Source organism: Aphelocoma coerulescens, chromosome 15 (assembly GCF_041296385.1).
Source record: "Aphelocoma coerulescens isolate FSJ_1873_10779 chromosome 15, UR_Acoe_1.0, whole genome shotgun sequence".
In the NCBI taxonomy this organism is placed as follows: domain Eukaryota; kingdom Metazoa; phylum Chordata; class Aves; order Passeriformes; family Corvidae; genus Aphelocoma; species Aphelocoma coerulescens.
Genome location: NC_091029.1, coordinates 3860000 through 3875778, shown reverse-complemented (window position 1 = coordinate 3875778; position 15779 = coordinate 3860000). Strand labels below are relative to the sequence as shown.

At 49.9% G+C, this 15779-nt stretch overlaps 1 protein-coding gene and 1 long non-coding RNA gene across 17 annotated transcripts in view; one reads left to right on the top strand and one right to left on the bottom strand.

Annotated features, from left to right (window-relative positions):
• Positions 1–4684: 4684 nt before the first annotated feature.
• LOC138119330 (uncharacterized) lies at positions 4685–7531 on the bottom strand. Its single transcript, XR_011155471.1, has 2 exons — positions 7365–7531; positions 4685–6143 (listed from the first exon to the last, which is right to left on the bottom strand). It is a non-coding gene; the product is annotated as an uncharacterized lncRNA (long non-coding RNA).
• Positions 7532–9011: 1480 nt separating this feature from the next.
• The window catches only part of ATXN2 (ataxin 2), a 49493-nt gene continuing 42725 nt past the window's right edge, over positions 9012–15779 (top strand). For 12 of the 16 annotated variants that reach the window (XM_069031005.1, XM_069031004.1, XM_069031002.1 and 9 more), the window contains exon 1: positions 9013–9263. In XM_069031005.1, coding sequence (XP_068887106.1) covers positions 9151–9263 — 113 coding nt within the window. In that variant the 5' untranslated portion in view covers positions 9013–9150. Of the gene's footprint in view, positions 9264–15779 lie in introns of all 16 variants that reach the window. The other 4 variants (XM_069030998.1, XM_069031007.1, XM_069031009.1 and 1 more) reach the window with 1 other exon arrangement.

The window sequence follows — 15779 nt, the reverse complement described above, 5'->3', positions numbered from 1 at the left end:
TCAGGCCGGTCTGTGACTCTTCCTTACCCATCATCCGGCCCCACAAGTGCCTGGAAAAAGCATTGGCCCTGGGACCTCAGCCTGTGGTCAAGTTTTGACATCAGTAGCTGGAGCAGCAGGTCAGCCCTGGCCATGACTCATTGTCACCACCACAGCAGGAGGCTGCAGCAGCGTGAAACTCGCCAGCACTGAACAGCTGAGATTGGCCGAGCTCCTGCTATGGTTCCAACACTTGAAATAGACTTTTTTATTTTTAAATCCTGAAAGGAGCACACCTGTCCCCAGCTGAACAGCACAGGGGTTTGCTGGCTGTGCTGGGTGCTGTCCCAGGGAGCCGGAGGACACAGGCTGCCTTGGCACTTGCCACGTGGGCTCTGGATTAATGGAAAGATGTTCCTGCAGGAGTGAGAAATGAGGGACCTGCTCTCCCCAAAGCACTGCTTGTGGCCAGCACGTGCTGGGAACTTCACTGGATCCTGGTGTTCCCTCTGGAAAAGGTCCCTGCTTCACCTTCTGGCAGGGAGGGAGTGGGACACCGAAGTGATTCTGTGAGCAGGGGCAGGACAGTGACCAGGACACTCCACTGTCACCGCCGTGGGGACAGCACCGAGCTGCCCAAGAGAGGAGGTGGGCAGGGGCTGCAGGAAAGGCTGCGGGATTTCAGTGGCCAGGGAGAAGCCCAGCTGGAGCGGGGTCCCAGCCAGCAGCCGCACGGAGCTTGGCAGAGTCTGGAGGATGCTGCGATGATTCACCCCAGCAGCTGTTCCCCAGCGAGCGCAGGGAGAGGCGGCTCCACGGGCTGAGGGGGGAAGGCAGGGCCAGATGGCTCTGCTCCCCTGCTTGGGAGAGAAGTTTAGGGCAGCTGGGGGTGAGCTGGGGCCCAGGGCTGGATTGTCGCTGCTTCATGACAGGAATGTTCCCCCTGAGCCATGGCAAAGCTGGATTGGTGGTTTGGGGTAACACATCTGACACTGCTGTTTCTGGTTCCAGGGACTCGATCCTTTTCTGTCCCTTGTGAAGAGCCTGTCCCTTAATGGCAACTAATCCCCTCCGTGTCACCATTCTGCCCTCTGAGGAGCCAAAGTCCTGAGTGGCTTGTGCCCAAGGAAAACCTTGCACAGTGCCATGAGCAGAGTGGACACAGAGTCCCCTCCACAGATGTCCGTCTGTCCGAGCAGCTGGAGCCCCCCACAGCCGTGCCCTCCAAGGGGCCACACTGCTGTCCCACCACCTGCTCTCTGCTCCCTTTGCCTTTCCCCTGAAGCCCAATTCCCTAAGGCCCACTGGAAAATTCCTGCCTTGATCGGCACCAACTGACTTGTCTGTTCTCGCTTGAGCTCTGAGAAATTCACATCCATTTCCCCAAAACCTCCTCCCCCCTTCTTTTTTTACATAAATGGGCATTTTGGTCTAATAATTGCATTTTAAAGGCAAACTTACCCAGCTGCTCCACAGCAGGTCCCACACTAGGACAGACAGCAGTGTTTGGGGTGAGTTTTGCAGCACAGGAGGGACATTTGTGTATTCCTTCCCCAGCCTGAATTCCTGCACACATTTCCCAAGGCAGGAATGTGCTCAGGTTCACCCCAGCCTCCAAGGAGCAACAGTAAAATAAGGACAGGTTTGCTGGGAGCAGGAAGCAATCAGAGATATTTGCTTTCATTCCAAGTTAAAGCCCCACACCTACAACTTCCTGCCCCTGCACCACCCCTGAGCAAACACTATTTATAGCAGCAAGAGCAGTTATAGCTTTGCCCCTTCTTGACCTGGAAGTAATTGGTTAATTGAGTTAGACAACAAACCTCAACACACTCGCATGGTTTCCTTCCACCTTCTCCCAGGGAGCTGCAGAGTCAAACTCCTTCCATCCCGAGCTGGTTAAAAACATCAAACACCTCCAAGAGAACAATGTTTACTTCCCCACCAGGAAACTGGGCCCTCTTGAACCTTCTTCAGGGCCAACAGCTCCTCTAAAGCTGCTGCACCTGGGGGGTTGCTGCCTTGCTGGAGCTGGAGTTGGAGCTGGGGTAGGGGGGGCTCTCTGGGGAAGGTTTCTTGAGCTGTGCTGAGACTGGGAAGCTGTGGAAAGCTTCACTGCTGCTGCTGCTGGGAGCTGAGCTCTGAGCAGAGGTGTCTGAACTCACCAGGAAGCTGAGATTTTGGTTTCTGCAGGTTCAGTAATGTGCTGATTTGGTGGTTGGAGAGATTCTCTGGGCTTGTGGGCCCGAGGGCAGTGGGTGAGGATGAGCTGTGCTATGTACATGCTTTATTCTCAGCCTGAGGTCCTGGGGCTGTGCTGATTTTTCCTGGAGACAGACTGCAATGAGCTGGTTTCCTTGCCTGTTTTCTGTGTCCCTATGTGGTGGCAATGGCCTTGGAGAACATTGTCAGTGTGGGACATACCTTGGTCTCCTGGATGAAAAGATCATGTTTTTGACAACAATTTACAGGCCTCTGCCTCCCAGTCTCCTCTTCCCTCATTTGTGTGCTTTTTGTGATATTTATCAGTCTCTACTGTGAGGGGACATTCTCTGGAGAAGAAGAGCCTGGGTGGGCTCCTCTTTGGGGTGCTGGGAGACCCCCACTTCCAGGTATGAGTGAGGGTCCAAAGCAGTTTCATGCTCTGTGTGTCAGGGTTCTGTAAAACTAAACCAACCCCACGAAAAATCCCTTTAGCATCCAAACCAGGAGTAGATCTCCCAGAACAATTCCTCTGCGCTACTGGGAATCTCAGCCCAAGCAGAATTAACATGGGCTGGAGAAACTCCTGGTGCTGTTGGCTTGAATCCATGGTCTGTGTGGAGTCCCAGTTGGAAAACCTTCTGTGAGGGCTGGAGTGGGAGATGTGGCCAAGCAAGATGGGTGAGCTGGAGTTATCCACAGTTAACCACAGGAGACAGGGATGCTGCTGCAGCCAGAGGCCCTGTGCTCAAGGAGGCGAGGCCAGACAGTCTTGTCCAAGCACAGCTGTGCCAAGAGTTTCCCTCTGCAAGTGCAGGGGTTGCATAAGGAGCAAAGAGGACTTTTCCCAAGCAATTCTCCTTGGCAACTTTCAAATGTGCTCTGGCTTCTGGTGAAGAAGAAATCCCAGCTGGATTTTGCTTGTTCAGTGAAGGAGCACCAAGGTGCTGCCCTGGGATCTGGGAGATCCTGGCCTCCACCCCTTCCTGCAAAACCCCCTTAGCTTCATCACAAGGAGCCAAACACCTTCTCCTCCTTCCAAAAAATCAATGTGGAGGAATGATCAATGGTGTAAAAGCTGAGGCTTATGTGGGAATGCAGGCAGCACTCTGCAATCACAGCATTTTCCTCTGCAGCGATCGAGTCAAACTGCAGAAGCAGTTAAGAGGATTAGATATTTTTGATCATATTTGCAGCTGTGCTTGCTGTAACCGAGAGGAGAAATCCAAATGTCTTGCCTTGGGAAGTGACTGAGGGCCTGGAAGGGAGTGCTCCCTCAGGACCCCGCAGCCAGGGTGTGCTCACACCCCACTGCTTCCCAGAGCCACAAGGAGCTGTCGTTCCTGCAGCTGGAATTGTGGCACTTGGCTCTCCCAAAGATCCAGGCTGTGAGCCAGCCTGGATGCAGGGCTCTGAGCTGCAATGGTGGCTCCAAAGTCTCAGCAGGTCCACGTCTCCCAAGTGACAGAGCTTTAACAAGGAGTGCTGTGAAAGCCCTGCCAGGTTCAGAGCCAGGTGTGAGAGGGGAGATCCCTGGACATCACCAAGGATTTCTATCACTGCAGTGATAAGTAAGGAAAACTAATTCCACTGTACAGTTAAATTTCAGTGTCTAATTCTCACACATTTAGCACTGTTGGAGTCTAAATAAAAATACCTGACTGTTCCCTCCAAATCCATCCCTGTGGAGATGCTGGGGATGCGCTGCCAGCGCTGCAGTAGGAAGCTCCTCTGTTTTTCCCAAGGGACATTTCCAACTGGCCCTTGGCCCCCAGGATGGACTGAGGGGGAGTATGGAATCCATTCATCCCTTTTTCCATTCTTAAATAAAAATGTGGCCTTGTGACCAAGGAAGAAGACATCGCTCCTTGAGCCATGGAAGTGGCTGGAAGTGCTTGGCCCTGCTCACAGAAGCTGCCTGGGCTTTCCCTTCTCCATGGATGGAGCCCCTGTCCAGGACAGGCAGGGTCCTCCTGAAGCCAAAATCCCAGATCTGAGCCCCAGGCATGACACGCTGGAGGAGGGGAGAAGTTTCACGTCTCACTCCCAATTTCCCTGATGATTTTAGCACAGTGAACAGGGGAAAGGGCACCAGAGGTAACAAATTCAACTCTTTCCAAACACATTCATGAGGTTGTCATCTGCCAAAAACATAAAGCACAATCATAATCCTAAATTTGTCCTCTGAATGTACCTGTGCCTGCTCTGTCGTAGTTTCCTTCTAATCCCCAGGGATTAACACTGAAGTGCATTGAAACATCTGAGGTGAAGGGCTACAGTGGAAATTCCTTGCAGGCTGGTAATAATAACTGAAAGCTGCTCTGTGAAGCAAACCTGAGGCTGACTTGGTTTTTAATGGACATCTGTCTGTAGGGGGAAAAAATGCCATGGCAACTGGCTTTCTTGTTGGCACGGCAGCCTCAGTGAAGGGCCGGGGAGAGGATGGGTATGGGAGGGTCTGTGTGGCTGTGCTGGGAAACCTGGAAGTACTGCTCGGCCAGGCTGGGAGGCAAAGGTTGTTTATGCTCTGTGAGCACCAGATCTTGAGGGATTTAACAGCTAAGTCTTGGCATAATGATTGCTTTGTGTGCTGCTGCTGCTGCTGCTGCTGCTTAGCAGGAGCCAGGCTGGGTTCCCCCTTCTCTTTCCTAAAAATGTGAAATCTGAAGGCGTAAAGCACCTGGTTGGCGATTTCCTGGCGCTTTGCTGGGCAAGGTTGGTGCCTCCCAGTTTGCAGCTCTGACCCAACAATCATTGCAGAGCCACGGCTTCATCAGATGGATCCTGGAGCTTTGCTGGGTGAGGAAGGAAATGCTCTTCTTGTGTCCAAGGCCTGTGCAAACTGAGCAAGGGTCATTCAAGTGTTGATTATGGGTGCACAAGCTCTGGCACTTCTGTGCCTCCCTCCAGAGCTCCGTGGACATCAGCATTTCCCTTCATCTCCTCTCGGTTGCAGGAGAAGCAGCTGGAAGCATGGCCCAGCAGGGACATCCATCATCCATGCCCTGGCTCCACTGAGCTGGAGGGCTGGGAATTGGGAAGAAATGGCAATAAAACTGCAGATCAGAAACTGTATCTGATGGGAGCTGGTCTCTGCTTGGAGCTGAGCTGTGAATCTGAGGGGCTGGAGGCAACGGGAAGACTGGGGTGGGGGGGAAAGGCAGAGGTGGCAGCAGCTGTCCCTCGTGGTTGGTTTGGAGTTCGGGGCTTGGTTTTGCTGTGCCACCAATTCTGATCCGGCCAGGGGTGTGTCATGAGTCAGAACCGAGGGCAGCTCTGCTGACGAGTTACATCGTATCTCTCTGGGAAGTGCTGCCCGTGTGTCAGAGCACCTCATTTGCTCTCCTAATATCCTTCCAAGCGTTTGGAGATCCCCGTTCCCACAGCACTGTCCACAAAGCTTTAACCTCTGAGAGGAGGGGTAGGGACAATGAGACTGAAGAACTGAAGCCTTCAGGGGAGAGAAAACACGTGTGTGGAAATGCTCAGTTCTCTGAGCTTCTCCAGCAGCTGATTTTGCTTAAAGTAAACCCCTGTCCCTGTGCTGTTGTCCCTGTGTATCCAGGCGTGTTTTGCCTTGCTGGATTGCTGTTGAGGATCACCCTGGGCAGCTCAGGGAAGGGAGCACAAGACGAACAGCAGGTTAGATCAAGGAAATGTTACATCACACGGCACTTCCTGCTAAGTGCTGCTATTATCAGCCTCACTCATCTCCACATGCAAATACAGCCTGCACATGTAGCCACACATCTGGATGGAAACAGTAGTCCCGGAAAGGAGCAGCTCTAACCTGGATCGTGGACAGGAGAGGCAAAAGGGAACATGATTCTCCATTAGGAACAGTTTCCTTTCTTTCTCGATCACGGAGCAGGTGACTGAATTCTTAATTTTTCTCCAGCTACACCACCACATCCACTGTTGGCTGTTCTTTGTCGTAACATCATTGACATCCAAAATATCAGCTATAAATGGTGGGGAAGAGCAAAAAAAAAGGGTGAGAAATTGATAAAACCAAGCCATAAAATAATAAAGATTGGGAATGGTGGGCTATCAAAGAAGAGCATATTCAGGCAGAAGTAAAGGGAATGATGTGCCCTAACAGCAGTAGAACCCCATTACACTGGGAATTTGGGGAGTTCACTGCAGACACACTGCAGTGTCCATGCTGGTGGTCCCTGGAGAAGCTGGCTGCCACTGGAAACCACCCTGCATCTTCTCTGGTGGTCATTCCTGACAAAGCTATTTTAAATGATCACTTCTACATCTACTTTTAATCTGGTTTTTTATAAAGATGCTCGACAAAGAAAAAAGGGAGGGCACAATGAAAGCCAAACAGAGCTTAAGAAAACAAAGAATACATTGAAGGAGCAAACAAGTCAAACTGCAACTGCTCTTGAGTCATTACTGAGGATGTGAACATCAGTCTATTCCTACCCTGCTTTCTGAGCATGTAATGCCACCCTAAAATGAACTTCAGTGTGTTCATGTCATGCCTTAGAAACTATCTCTGCCTGTGGAACTCGTTTCTGTATTTTTTGTCATTCTTGACTATCAGGACCCCACAGCCCCTTCAAACTGCTGCAGGTGCTTTAATGGTTCTTAAACTTCAGCCACATAAACAGCCACTAATTGCTGTGAGTTGTGAACATTTTAGGCTGGAAAAGCATTGAAGTGATGTCCTCTAAAAACCTCATGTTAAGTGACCTGGATATGTTATGCTCAGTCTCTTATCAGACTTCCTTGTGCTTTTTATTAACAACTTCTTTTTCAAAGTTGCTCAAGGTTCAGGACAACCAAAAGCTGTAGAACTTACAAACAGCACCCTAAAGAGGTTGGTTCACAGAGTCATGGAATATCCTGAGTTGGAATGGACCCATAAGGATCATCCAGTCCAACTTCTGACCCTGCACAGACCCTTGAACATCTTCATAGCCTCTTTTGGGCACTCTCTAACAGTTCTGTATATTTATTATATTTTTATATCCTATTATATACTACTACTAAATCTATTATTAGTAGTATTGTTATTATTACTACTACTATATAGTTACATGTTGTCTTATATTGGTTAAGTGCCTTTCATTCTGGATTTCACACACACATATATAAAGGACTTTTCTTAGCTGCTCTTAGGGCAAGTTATTTATCCTAGCACATGCAGTGAACCAGACTCCTGCTCTTACAGTAAATGGTCCCAAAAATTGGTGCAAGTGGCTCTGCAGGTGCTGATGTCTCCCACAGAAACTCCTGGGCTCCAGAAATCCTCAGTGTCCTTCTCACTCTGTTCCATGGCTCTGAAAGAGTGGAGTGTCTTGTGAGTTCACTAAAAGGATTAAAATATATAATTTCATTAAATCACCAGCTCTGTTTAGAGTATTTTCAGTGGGAAAATTCTTAATGCTGAGCCCATTTTGGGTAGAATCTGTCATCGAGCTCATAAAGCGTTAACCACAAGGTTACTTGGGCCTGTGAGGTAAAACAAAGCAATCAGTTTAAAAGGTAAAATGTAAGGAAAATGCTAATTTAAGAAAGCTGTTCAATATTTGTTATCTTTTTACCATTGTGTGCTGCCACCCACAACTCTTCCAACTGCATGGGAAGGCTGTTGCTTTAGGAGCAAGGTGTATAAATAATGCCTGCCTAAGAGCACTGCTCCTTTTTATTCCACTGGAATCCTGTGGGATTTCTAGAGCATTTCTATGAATAGATTAAACTCTGAGCATTTTGAGTAACCATGGCTATAAATCAATTTAGCTCTTGGTTTTCAAGTTGCATCTGCTCTTACTAATCCTGTATGTGCATAGTTTTGGGGGTTTTTTTCTCAATAGGACCGACCAGGCTTTATTTTTGTGTATGGGTTTGAGTTGGTGAAATTCCCACTCTGCACCAAGCAGGTTCCACACACAGCCACTGCACCCTGGATTTCTGCAGGGAGCCTGGTGATGGTGGACAGGTAACACGGAGTGAGGGGAGAAGAGGCATGTTGAGCTTAAATATTTTATCCATCAGCACAATGCAAATTTTAATTTCTTTACTACGAGGGGAAGCCCTGACTGCTCCGAAATCTGTAAGATGGAGGGGCACTGCAGGGAAAGCAGCCATCCTCCGGCCCCATCTTGCTTTCCCCCAAGAGCAGGGATGTGTTTAGCAGCGATGGCTCGGGATGTCTGCGGATCAGGGCAGCAGCCACTCCGCAGCTCGGCAGGGCCCGGCTCCCTCCACCGGCCTTTCCCAACCGGCCGGGGCTCGGCCATTTTTCCTCCATTTCGTTGTCTCTCGACGCCTGGTTTCTTTTGAACGATGCGCTGCGGGCCGAGCCCGCCGCCCTCCCACTGCCGCTCGCTGGGGCCCGGGGAGGGGCGAGCGCGGCCGGGCCCCACCAGGCCGCGGCCTGCGGGCCCGCAGCGCGGGGAGCGCTGCTCGCGGGGGCCGCGCGGGGCCGACCCGCCTGGTGTTACCGGCGGGTGCGGAGGGGGCTCAGCGGGCGAAGGGACCCTCCCGACCCCGCCGGGGCCTCACGGCCGAGCCGGGCCGGACCAGGCGGGCGCTGCCGCCGTCCCGCGCCGCCGCCGCCTCACGTGTCCCCCCCTCCCTCCCCGCCCCTTCACCCGCCGCAGCACCGCCGCCGCGCCCTCCGACTTCCCGTAAAGAGTCCGCGCCGCCGCCCGCCCCGCGCCCGCCGCCGCCGCCCCGCCGCGCCCCGCCGGCCCCGCGGGGGTGCCCCGAGCCCGCGGGTGTGGCCGCCGCGCCCCCCGGCCCCGCCGCTGCCCTCGCCCCGTGGCGCGGCCCGGCCGCCGCCCGCCCCCCCCCGCGGATCCCTCCGCGCCGCGCTCCGCTCCCTCCGCCCCGCTCGCACTGTTTGGGAGCAACCGGCCGAGCCAGCGGCGCCCCGGCCCCGCCAGCGCAGCGCGGACCGGCCGAGCGCACCCAGCCCGGCGCGACTCCCGGCGCTCTCCCTCCCTCCTCGCCATGTCCCTCAAGCAAGCGGCGGCGGCGGCGCAGCCCGCCGGCAACAACCGCAAGCCCCCCGGCGGCGGCGGCCCCGGCCTCCCGTCAGCCGCGGGGAGGCAGAACATGGGAAGGTGGGTGCGCAGTGCCGCGGGACCGGCCCCGGGCCTGGCGCGGGCGCCGCTCGCCCGCCCCCGCCGCCCCCCTCCCCCCCGCCCTCGCCCCGCACCGGCCTCCATGGGCGGCGGCGGCCGGGGAGGGGGGGCGCGGGGCCCGCAGCATGGCGGGGCCGGGGCGGGGGCCGCGATGGCGGCGGGCGCGGCGCTCGCGGCCCCGCTGAGGGGGTTCCGCAGTGCCGGGGCGAGGCCGGGCCGCGGCCGGTGCCCTTCAGGCGCGGGGAGGGCACGGCGCGGAGGCTCCATTTCGGCCCCCTGCGGGGCCCGGGGCGGGGGGCGCCGCTTCCCCCGGGCCGACGTGACCCGCCTGCTGAGGAGGGAGCGGGGGGAGCGGGGGGCGCGGGCCGCACGTGTCGGGGCCGGCGCGGGAAGGGCCGCGAGCGATGGCGGCGGGGCCGGGGGGCGGCCCGGGCGGGGAAGGGGGCGGCGATCCGGCCCCGCGATGGCGGCGTAGCGCCCTCGGCTCACCCGGGGGGGCATTTTTTAATTTATTTTAATATCTAGGGATCGTTATTATTTTTAAATTTTTTTTTTTTAGTATTTTTATTTTTTTTTTTTTTTTTTTAATAATGGAAATCGCAATAAAATTCTCGCGGGAAGGCGGGCCGCACCGCGCCGCTGGATGGTGGCTCCAAGCGCGGCCTCGCTTTCTCCCGGATTTTTGGGGCAGGAATCTTGCAGAGGCTGAGCCCTCTCCTCGCCTCCCCCCCCCCTCCCCATACTCGCTGCCTCTGGAAGACTGATCCCGCTCCTGCTCCTTGATCATTAGCTACACAAATCCACTCTTATTTTTTCCCTTTCTTTCCCTCAAATAATAAACTCTGTAGTGCTGTGAATTTTTCTGGGGCTGTGGGGGTCATAACAAACGATCAGAGCAGGACGGTAACAGTTCTGAAGGTCACAGTCACTCAGAGCAGTTTCATTTCGAGTTTTATTCATCTTCCTCTTCAACTGGACGTTTTTTCCCACTTGGTTTTGTGCACTGGCAATAAAACAGAATTTACAGTGGCCCCATTGTTGGACATCACTGGAAATAGGGTTTTACTTTGTTCCCAGCCAGTGGAACTGGAAGCGGAAGAGCTTTGGAAGGGTTGAAAAGGACAAAATAAATAACAACAATACCTCAGCAGCTCAGAGCACCAGTTTAATAGTTTTTACATATGGCATTAGGTGGGATGTGATGTTTACTGGGCTCTGTCCCTGCCAACACACAGTGGCACTGTAGAGGTTAACGTGAAGGGCAACAAAACCTCCAGCTTATTTTTTTAGATTCAGCCTGATGGTGAGTACTTGCCCCCATAGATTTGGGCATGTGAGCTTCAAGTTCTCTCCCAAGTTTAAGATTAAATCCGCTGGATTTCTCCTACCTGCATTGCCTTTGTGGATCTATTGGATAAATTCCACTTCAGAACTCCTTAGGGAGTTCTGGTGGGGCTGCTGAACAACTGACATATTCCCTCAGAGGTGTTCACGCTCTTTCTTAATTTTTCAAGTTATTTCTGAATGGAGGGTCTGTAAAATCAAGGTCCCAGTCCTGCTGGAGCCCCTTGGAACACCTTCAGAGAACTTCCCCTGTAGCTGTCCTTAAGACAAGTCTGGTCTTTTGGGGAGTGCAAATTCAAAGGTGGTTCATGCTGCAAATCTGTAAATGAAAAGCTGAGTGGCTTTTCTGTTCAGAAAAATCAAAATTTAAGTGGCCTGCATCTTGGTATCAATTTGATGTGTTATATTCTTTAATAAAAATGTAAACATCTCCAGCTTATGCCAAGCTTTCCACCCAGCAGCTCATTTCCCTGCAGCACTAACATTCCCATGCAAAAAAAAAAAAAAAAAAAGTTACTTTTCATGGCTAAGTTGCTCTTGAAAGCTTAGTTTGGGCAGAAAACTCATTGATAATTAACTGTCCTGGGCCTAATTTTCTGCTGTGAGTTTACAACTGGAAGAATTGGGCTGAGCACTTGTCCTTCCACCTCTGATCACGAGGGAAGGGTCAGCTCTGCTCACTGTCTTGGTCTCCTTGGGTTCATAATGCTGCACATCTGTATTTCAGATTAGAAAAGGTAAAATCCTGTGTGAACAACCAAGACATTCCAATGTTTTTCACTATACTGTCAGTTGCTTTTAGACAAAGGGAAAAAATCAGAAATGAAGTTATCCTTGAAAGTGTTTTGAGATAAAAAAGAAGGATTAATACCTTTTTTATAAAGAGGCCCCAAGTGAAATGCTGTGTTTGTTTAATGTGCACTATGGCAGATGGGCTTGGGCTGCAGGGGAGATGCCAATAGCACAGCGAGCTGTAATTAGGGAAAATGTAGATTTGGTTCACAAACCTGCTCCTTGTGCTCTCAGAATATTATCTAACATCTACTTTCTGTGTTTGGGTTGAGTTTTGCTGTTATGCAAGCCCAGGAGGGTTAGGTGTCCTTTGGCTGGAAGTTGCATCTGTCCCAGCCTTCCTCCAAGCTCTTCATCCTTTTTTGTTGTTAATTTTTCCCCATCATTATTTTATCTGAAGGCAAAACACCTCAGAGTCAGGGTTTGGATGTTTCTTCTCTTGTTACAATTGTGGCAGAAGGGATTTTTCATGTTGGTAACTTGCTTGCCTAACTGGACTTGGGGGTCCTGTAAGAATACACTGAATGTCCTTTAAAAATGGCTTTTCCCATCAAAAAGCTAGAACTGAAACAGCCCATGATTAAGTCTCAAAAGCAAACTTCTTGCCTCCATTTATTTTCCTTCTTCCTTGACATCCCTTTTTTAAGAGCCTAACTGAAGGCTTAAGGAAAGAGCATGAGAGGTGTTGGTGCTGTTCAGATGGAAGGAAGGGGGAATGTTGAGTGCCAAGGCGCTGGAATTTAATGGCAGTGACTGTTCTGGAGGTCTGATCACACGTGCCAGTCAGAGGTTTTCTAGTTGGTTCTGACATCTTTGTGTGGGTTTTAGTGCAACTGTGCTAAACTGCTGAGCAGAATGACTGGTTAACCTGCAGGTCTCTTTCCTTATCACTGTGAATGCACTTCAGGGTGATACTATATCCCTGGTTTAGAGTAACTTTTAATTTAACAACTGATTCATGGCAATGTCTGTGAAGGTTCTTCAATGACTAAGCCCATCAACAGGTTCCAGGTGTGCACTGGGCCAGACTTGAGTCAGGTTGTTGCATATCCAGATGCTGTACAAGCTGTCATCCTGTGTGGAGACAGGAATTGGCATTATTGATGTCAGTATCGGGGGGGAAACTACAGAAAATAAAGCTGCAGGACTTGCATAATCTTCATTTGACAGCTTCGATTCATTTGACTTTATAGAGCCAAGCACTGCACTGAAATAAAACCTTGCACTTTGGATTTCTCCCTTAGAAGAAAAGCTTTGCCAGCTCTCTGCACTAAAGTTCTTTAGACTAGCCTGTAAATTTGTTTTCCAAGCTGCAGCAATGTCAGTCAGTGCTCCAGAAACATCCATTCCCACTCTTGAAAGTCAAGTCTTTGTAGCTGCATTGCTGCTCCAGACATTAATTGCAGCGTGGCTGCATTTGTTTCTTAGTCTCAAAGTGAAGATGCTGCTGGAGAGAAAACTGGAGACTTTCTTTCCCATCCTGGAAAGACTTTGTTTCCCTTGCATTAACTGGGAAACTACAAATGCGTGACCTTGTTTTGCTTATACAAACACTCTACTTGGCATGTAAACATTAAGGAGGGAGGTGAGGGATGCTGAGGAAATACTCGTAAAAATAGAAAAAAATGTGCAAGTTGCTGCTGGGAAAAAACAATTTATAGTGCAGCTTTTGGGCCTTGATGATGAGAGACTTTGCCTCTTGGGGTGTAACTGCTGGACTCAAGGAGTTGGCTACTAAGTTTAATTGCTCAGTCGTTACTTTGTCCTGACTTTGTGACTTTGCTTCCCCAAAGCAAAGGGTTTCCAGGTTGGATTTGCCAGGCTGTCCTGCCTTCACCCAGGTTTACCTTTAACCACGTATCTGCAATGCAAAATGAATTTTAAAAAAAAATTATTTTGCCATATTAACCCTAATGAAAATGGGGTTTTAGGCAGCAGTGCCAAATTGCTGTTGAGCTTTCCTAGATTCCCTCGCCTCCATTTTTTAGTGTTACTTTCCTGTTCTAAATTATGTTAAATATCTGGCAAAACTCATCTACCTTCTGCCTTTGTAAAGGTCCTAAGTTGTTTTTTTTTTTCATATATTGCATCGAAGAGGTGTCAAATGGTAGTTTGAACTTCAGTCTCCACCTATTGGAATGTGAAACTCAAGTTGATGGTCTTGATTTTAGCAGAAGATACAGTTTTGGCTAAATTGTTGCATTGGTAGGATTGGTAAATATATTTCTTTTTTCACCTTGGTGAATGTGTTTGTTTTTTTTTTCCAATGGTTTGTGATTAGGAGTTGTAGCTGGAAGAGGTCAGGTCTATAAAGAGACCTCTTAGATCAGAGAATTTCTGCATTAATTCTTGACTGATGTAGAGCTTGGGACTCCTTGCTGATGTGGATGTGCACAATCAGTTTGTTTCTTGAAGAAATGTGGGTAGAAACAGTAATTTTGGAAATGTGGTAAGAGATGGCAAATCTGAAACACTTGGGTTGATGGAGGGAGTGCCCCAAGCTTTCTGCCCAGTGTAGCAACCCAGTTATTTCAGGTCTAAGAATACTTTGTCTCAAAAAATGGGAGTGGTTTCTCTTGCACAGACCCAAAACTCTTTCGCTTTTGATCTACAGCTGATGGAGGAAGGAGGATCTTCTAAAATCTAAGAGAGCAGCAGATAGAACTGGTGAAATTGTTTGACTCTGGCCAGGTTCTGTGAAGTGACCGTGGTGGTCGCATTTTTGATTGTAGTAGAAGGACAAATCACACCTGGACTGTACCTCTTACTTGGGGGTTCCACATCTGGTGAAATGACTTTTTCTGAAAGAGGAGGGTCTGAATATTGTGCAAAAATGCTGTTCTAGGTTCACAAGGGCTCAGTTCTCTCAGAGGCCATTTAACAAATGTCCAATTTGGTAAATGGTGAGAGTTGCTCCAGAGCAAGCCTGAAATTGTGAAGCTGCCCTGTGGAAAGTTAAGGTTGATGGGTAGTTAAATAAAGGTTATTTGCATCAGAGCTTTTTTTTTTTTTTTTTTTTTGTGAGATTAGCACTCTGCAATATCCTGAAAATGCCTGCTGGCCACCTCAAATCTACAGTTCCTGCCATCAGCCAATGCCCCTAGCATGTGTGATGCTCTGAGACCACAGTTATGGTGCAGAAGGTTGTTTGAAATGAGTCAGGTGATAGTTTAGTGGTTTTTCATTTTTTCCTCATTAAGGCCTTTCATGGCTCTCTGATGGCTTTGCTTATTTCAGCAGAATTTATTGGAGGTTTATTTATGTTCACTGAGAGAAGTTTCTTTGATTTTTTTTTGACTACCCCATGAGCTCTCTTTTATAAGGACCTGTTATTTTGGGGAGTAGGTTAGCCCCAGCTTGGTGTTTTTAAAAGCATTTGAATTCAATTGGCATCTAGTGAAGGTGTTCAGGAGCTCTGAGCAACCTGGTCTAGAGGAAGGTGTCCCTGCCCACGGCATGAGGATGATCTTTAAGGTGCTTTCCCACCCAAACCATTCCATGATTCTGTGACATTCAGTTGGATTTAGATTTCAGCATTGTTTAGATAATGCCAGACATGATTCTTCAGGTGTCTTTAATGAAATGGTTGTGTGTCAGTAAGGTGAGTCTATTTAAAAAATTGAGGGTTTTTTTAATAGAACAGAAGATTTATTTTTGCCTCACATTACAGTGAGCACTCCTGAAGTCATAACACAAATCCAAATCACTATGAGAAGTGCTTGAAACTAGGACTTCTTGGTACAAGGAAGGACCTTAGAATTAAGACACACCAGTGGAGTAGTTGAAGAATTGGAGCTGTTGGGGTCTTTTTTACCTGCAGGGATGCTTTGGGACTCAGGTGCCTGAGGAGGAGGGCACAGACTGACCCTTCTCAGTGTGCAAGGTGTTCTGGGCATCCCAACGTGTCCTGAGTGCTACACAGTGACAGATTGGCATTAGGAGGACCTGGTGTTTTGGGGGGATGGACAGACTTACTGGGTTTGCAGGGTTGTGAGAGCAGTTAGAAATGAGCTCTGCAGGTAGAGCCTCACAGTCAGGGCTCCTCTGTGGCCTGTGGCCGGGTCAGTTGTTTGGGTGGCCCAAATCCGACACAGTGACAACGTTCCTGGCTCAAGGAAGGGACCCTGTGCTGTGTAGGGTTTGAGCCTGAGCTGGGTCCTGGTTTTGTGTGCCATTAAGTTTTGGAATTTGCTTTAGTTGCAGGATTGTTCTTTTCTTCTTACTCTGGTTTTGTAATGACATAAGCTTAGTATTTTTTCTTCATTTTGTCCTTTAGGTAACCCCCTACCTGCTGATGGCACTTGGTAGGTCAGCAGGTTGGAGATAAACCCAGTGGGTCCTTGTCAGGCTCTGCTCTTT